We start from the raw sequence: 6,000 nt of genomic DNA on the forward strand, positions 1-6,000 counted from the left end.
TAGAGTTGTTTCCAAATCAGGATTTTTTCCCCATTTATACTTGCTTTGGATAATATATGTACTTATAAAACTTATAAAAAATATGAATATGGTCTACTAAATGAGAGAGAGGGACATAACGATGGAAGAAAGAATTTCTCTGGTGCTGTAGCGTAACAGAAAGGGTTAATCCAGCTTGATAACGGTTTCGTTTCCTGCCCTTTTGGCAAATGAGGCACGGTGACATGTTTTCGTGTTCCTAAGACTGTAAGTTCTTCGTATTCTCTTGGCGCCCACCCTGCGGAGTTATTCCGATAGTTGGAGTTCACCCGAGGGTATCTTTTTATCAGTAAGGGAATAACTTTTAATAAGCGTGTGCTGATAGCGGTTATTCGATGGTTAATTGAGATAAATAGAACCTCCAATTATCTGACTTTCAAAAAAGGGATCCTCTTCATTAGGTCAATTTGTTTTCCCTGTGCCCCTCTTTCCTCCCCTAAAGCCTCTCTCCCCACCGTAAATGTCCTTCTTTCCTCCTCTGTGCCCCTCTTTCTTCACCTGATGCCCTCTTTCCCCCGGTTTAGCCTCTTTACTCCTCTGATGCCCCTCTTTCCTCCCCTGATGCCCCTTTTTCCTCTGTAGATGCCCTTCCTTCCTCCTCTGTGCCCCTCTTTCCTCCCCTAAAGCCTCTCTCCCCACCGTAGATGCCCTTCTTTCCTCCTCTGTGCCCCTCTTTCTTTACCTGATACCCTCTTTCCTCCCTGTTTAGCCTCTTTCCTCCCCTGTTGCCTCTCTTTTGTAGGAGGTCAGAATTTTTGTTGGGTATGAGGGTATCGCAGGGTTCTACAGCCCTAAAAGCCCCGATAATGTGTATAGAAACAGCAGGAGACGGCTTTATAAATTAAACGGGGTAAATAAAACCCAGTATTCTTCTTCTAAATGCCCGGACGGGAGGGGGTGGAGGAGCTGGTGTTGGGGCCCCCACCGGATAGGGAACAGTCTGTCTAAAGCCCCACCCCCAAATCCACCTCTAACCACACCCACTAAAATGTGCCCTCTTTGGCCATTTGAAATTTAGGAAGTATAACATTTATGGGTTTATTACCTTTAGAACATTCACCTGACGACCGTCTCGTAACCATGTAAAATATATTAAAACATCCATCTCGGGTGATGTCATTAACTTCAAGGATGGAGCCGATAAAGGCTATGTGCATGAACCCAGACCGCTGGCAGGAAAGCTAAGCTATGGTTTTGCCCCGGTCACAGCCGGTGAAGTCGTCTACCACCAATCCACCCCACCCAGAGGTCTACACCTCCACCCAACCAAAGGGCTCGATGAATCAAGGACGAGCTAACAGGAGCGTGGAGAAGTAACCCGGGGAAGCCGGCACCAAGAATGCTCTTCTTCAGCTATTTCAGAATTTCTTCTTCTACAAGATCTGGTGAAGGCTGACCGCTTCGATCTCCATGATCGGAGCGGTCAGCCTACGGCAGATTCCCTTCTACAGCCAATCACATGCACAGATACCGTCAAATGACCAAGGCCGTGCTTGTACGATGAAATGAATGTGGTGGTTAATTAGCAGGATCGGCTAGGTCTATGGTTAAGTGGGGCTAAAAAAAAATAAAATTGAAAAAATCATTAATTTTTTTTTTTTTAAATCCTAAAAAATGCAAAAAAAATTAAATTATATAGGAATTAATGGAGTTTTCTTTTTAAAAGTAAACAAATATATGTTTAACAGTTATACTAGCTGTAAATACTTTATAAACCTGTAACGCTGTGGAAAAATGTGGTTCTTTTTATGTCCCATTTATAAAAAAAAAACAAAACAAATCATAAAAAATAATACGTATATGATTTTTTTTTTTTTTAAATCCCTGGTTTAAGAAAGAAATAGCAAAAACACGATAAATTGCTCATGTCCTATAGTGTAACCAAGCCCTAGTCCTTACGGGGTTAAATCGGGGTCTTTATCTCATTATGTAATTTAAATTATGGGTTTTTTTTTACATTTCTTATTTAAGATAATTCCCTGCCCTCAATTTACACGCAACTAAATTTTCAAGTTCATGATAAATATTTAACTCAAATATTTTATTAGCGGGCATTTCTTTGTCCAAATAATAAACCGATCTAAGTGTGTTTTATGAGCAAACACCGGATCAGACAAACTTACATCATATCTTAAATAACTGTCATACCTGGGAACTTTTATAAAGTTTGCACGATGAATGGGCGGATTCTCAGGGTTTTTACCCCAGTCTCAGGGTCTCAGGGTGAATTGGCAGATTTTTTGGGTTTTTAACCCAGTCTCGGGGTGAATAGGAAGATTCTTAGGGTTTTTACCCCAGTCTTGAGGTGAATAGGCACTTTCTTAGGGTTTTTACCCCTGTCTCGGGGTAAATGGGCAGATTCTCAGGTCACACAGAGCCGACTCCCTCATATTCTCCTCTGTTTTAATATCTGAGCATTCCAGTTGGTTCTTTTCCCTTGATATATACCAGCTGGAATCCCTGTTTGAATACAGGTGGCTTCACCCAGAACATCTCTACCTCCCTGTAGAGATGGTTTCCATAAGGGCCATCACTAGAACCATATGGAACTAAAGTGGTGTGAAGATCAAGGTTAGAAGATGTCACTAGGTTGTCCTAAAGAGTACATCAACTTTGTACGGCCATAGCAAGTTGAGTGCTAGATGGTCTAGACAGGAAGCAGATCTGTCCTTCTTCTCTTGGTGGTCACCATGTTTCACTAAAGATGACTAAAGGTTCCAGGTTATGATGACCCAGAACCTCCATACTCATAGACTATTAAGGAGAAGTATAAGGAAGACCTCTAGTGATGGAGCCACAACTCTTTCTGCCTCTCTACAAACTATTTTCCAACATTTCCATCCTATGGAAGTCCCCCGGCAAGTAATCGACCCTTTTACTCTTCTCTACCATATTAATTAAATAAAGTCTAGTCCTTCCTCTGAAGCTTTGAAGGTCCAAGGGAAAAATACGTTATTTGTCCAATTAATTGGCTTATCGGTCATGAAATCCTAATAATAATAAAAAAAACCAAGATAGCATCATCTCAAGAAAGAATTTTACACAGGGTCATGACCTCAGGTGACTCGATGTACCGGTATATATATAGGTCTTTGTAGTAGTAGCTGGGGTACTCTAGAACGTTATCACTCTTGCGTGTTACCTTCATTCCAGAGCATATTCACCGACATGGTAATTTTTTACTTAATGTCTGATGTTCTAAGGAATCCATGGGATATATATTTTTTAATTGTATCAATTTTTTTAATATTTTATTATGCAGTTGTGTAAGTTTTTTAATATTTTATATTTTTTATTCCATATAGGCTCACAGATCGAACAAAGTGGTTTTCATACATACCCTGTGTGTTCTTTTGTTGGGGTTGTCATGTGTTGCCACAGATGACAAACGCAACAAAGATAATGAGCGAAACTCGTGTTCTTTCATTGCGTGTGGGGCCCCTGGAAAAGATGGACTCCCTGGAAAAGAAGGAAAGGAAGGACCCCAGGGCGAGAAAGGAGAACCAGGTGATGATGCCACAATATGGAAAAACGTAATGTACTCCGGCTGTAATTAGTAGACTCATGCATTCGTATTCGGGCGAACATGAAAATGAACACGAATAGTTAACTCCTGATGCTGAAACTCGGCCTGGGAAGGGAACAGGGAGTTTAAGGTCCTTACGAACGACTCTATTGGTCGCCAGCAGGGGGCTCTTCTGACATCAACCAATGAAGAGCAGCTGTTGATAGCAGAGGAGGCCCCTGCCTGCGACCAATAGAGTCGTTCGTACGGACCTTTAAAATCCTGGCGCCAAAGCTGCTGTTTGCTTACCGAATTAACCCCGTATTGACCCCTGCTAAAAAAATGGCAAAAAATAAAGAGAAAAAACAAACACGAAGAACGTACACGAATATTCACCCAAACCGAACACAGGAACGTGCGAATATTCGTGGAACACGAATAATTTTTCCCCCACGAAGACGAACACGAAGAGTTGGCCAGCGCCCAAGTCTAGTAACTAGTCGAACACACAAAAAAATCCTAGAACTTGATTTCAAGCAATGAAGGTCAGATGGTTGAATGCCAAGGTAGACTTTCTGGTGAAGAATAAGGATCTTCCGAGGGACAAATCACTAATTAAGGAGAGATCCAGGGAGACCTGCAGACCAAGTGAGACCCAAGCGATCTAGTTAAAAAAAAAAAGAATATGCCATCATCCTTTTTTTTTCCAACAGGAGAAAGAGGTCCTGTGGGACCCCAAGGCATTTCTGGGCCACCAGGGTTAAAAGGAGAAAAAGGAGAACCAGGTGAAAAAGGGGAGAGAGGCGACCCCGGAACTGCAGGTATTTTATTCAAGTAACTGAAATTTACTAAGTAGCCTCTTTAAAAAGAGAAGGCAACATGTTGTTGGTATTGCCACTAAGGACAGACTTTTTGGTTTATTGAGGCACAATTAGAAATCACTTCAGTTATGGTGTGTTTTTGTGTTATTCTGGCTCAAAAGCAAGGTTGAACTTGATGGACTTGTGTCTTTTGTCACCCTAAATTACTAAGTTACTATGCACGTTACCGTTAATGAGCTTCTCTTTCCACTCAGTCCTCGAAGCTCTGAGATTCCAGATAATGCTTTTGGATGGGAAAGTGAATACTTTGCAGCAGCATCTAGAACTGAGCAGAAAAGGTACGGCCACCTGCACTGAATGTGTATGTTATGTTGTGTTCTACAGATTGTGTGATCTTAATTACCATCTTCCTGATGCATATTTCATATACACAGTACTTGATAACAACTACATGCGTGTCAAATATTTACTTGTGTGAGTGGATCCACCTATGTGTACTGTACAAATTGACTCTGTTGTACAAGTATCAAATTATATATGGGCCTCAAAGGGTTAATACTGATTTGGTGTCAATGAGGGTGGGAGGGAGACATGGATGGACAACGAGCCCACTAAATGGTTAATATTATTTATTCCATATCCTACTCCAAAGGGCATGGTGGATTGGGGGAAGTTGGTAGAAAGTTGATTTTAACTCGCATGCCCTCATCTGCAACTCATAAAGTTAAACGCTTGGCCAATCTTAATGAAGTCAAGTTTTGGGAATTGGGTTAACCCTTTAGCCAACAAACAACTATATCGTTGATGAATTAACCCCCTTTTTGGGTTGGGGTACAGAAACTCTGTTGCTGTGTTTGCGGATAAGAGAAAAATGAAGTGGAGAGTGATCACTTTGAAAGGAGACGAGACAAGATAAATTATATAATTTAATCTTGTTGTATTTTCTGTGCGATTGATTTATAGTTATTGTTCTTATTATTCAGCTATTGTTTTCTCGAGTGGCTCGAGCAGCGGAGACATATTATATATCACAAATTCCAAGCTTGCCGATTATTACGAAGCCAAAGGGATTTGCAACCAAGCTGGAGGTGAGCTGCCGTCACCGACGAACGCCGAAGAGAACGAGGCCCTGTTGGCTGTCGCTCTGCAGTACACGAAGGGTCCGTTCCTTGGCATAAATGACCTCCAGAAAGAGGGTAACTTCACCTACCCCGACGGGGAGCCGATCGGCTACACCAACTGGGATGTCGGACAACCAAAAAATGACCAAGACGTGAAGGACTGCGTGTCGATGTCTGATAGCGGTAAATGGAATGATATAAACTGCGAGGAAAAACGTTTGGTTGTATGTGAATTTCAGTAGCTGCGATCCATGTACGTTGATTACACTGGAATGATTGCTTTCATATCTAATACTAATCTACCATCCTATGCTGTTCAATGTATAATCTAATCTAAGGGTGGTCCTCAATCCCCTTGGGCTTCTTTCTATTAATACAAAGAGCAAGATGTACAAACAATGGAAAGTTGCTGGTTGTTCTTCATCTGGGGCTTCGTCTTTGAGGCTTTTGATTCCAAAGTTGGGCCATAGAGGTGTCTGGATCAGAGGCATATTTATCTTTGGCACTGCCCAAG

At 41.6% G+C, this 6,000-nt stretch overlaps 1 protein-coding gene across 1 annotated transcript; it reads left to right on the forward strand.

The window, feature by feature from the left end:
• The first annotated feature begins 3,089 nt into the window (after positions 1-3,089).
• Positions 3,090-5,765, forward strand: LOC128469279 (pulmonary surfactant-associated protein D-like). The gene is made up of 5 exons (XM_053451100.1): positions 3,090-3,099; positions 3,421-3,546; positions 4,258-4,365; positions 4,620-4,703; positions 5,349-5,765. Exons 1-5 carry the CDS (start codon positions 3,090-3,092, stop codon positions 5,726-5,728), a joined length of 708 nt encoding a protein of 235 aa, XP_053307075.1. The 3' UTR covers positions 5,729-5,765.
• Positions 5,766-6,000: the final 235 nt, after the last annotated feature.

Source organism: Spea bombifrons, chromosome 11 (genome assembly GCF_027358695.1).
Source record: "Spea bombifrons isolate aSpeBom1 chromosome 11, aSpeBom1.2.pri, whole genome shotgun sequence".
Classification (NCBI taxonomy): domain Eukaryota; kingdom Metazoa; phylum Chordata; class Amphibia; order Anura; family Pelobatidae; genus Spea; species Spea bombifrons.

Bases quoted from the DNA above. Each gene is read 5' to 3' on its own strand.
- LOC128469279 (XM_053451100.1), top strand. The intron at 3,547-4,257 runs GTGATGATGCCA...TTTTTCCAACAG, and splicing joins GGGCGAGAAAGGAGAACCAG to GAGAAAGAGGTCCTGTGGGA. The intron at 4,366-4,619 runs GTATTTTATTCA...CTTTCCACTCAG, and splicing joins AGGCGACCCCGGAACTGCAG to TCCTCGAAGCTCTGAGATTC.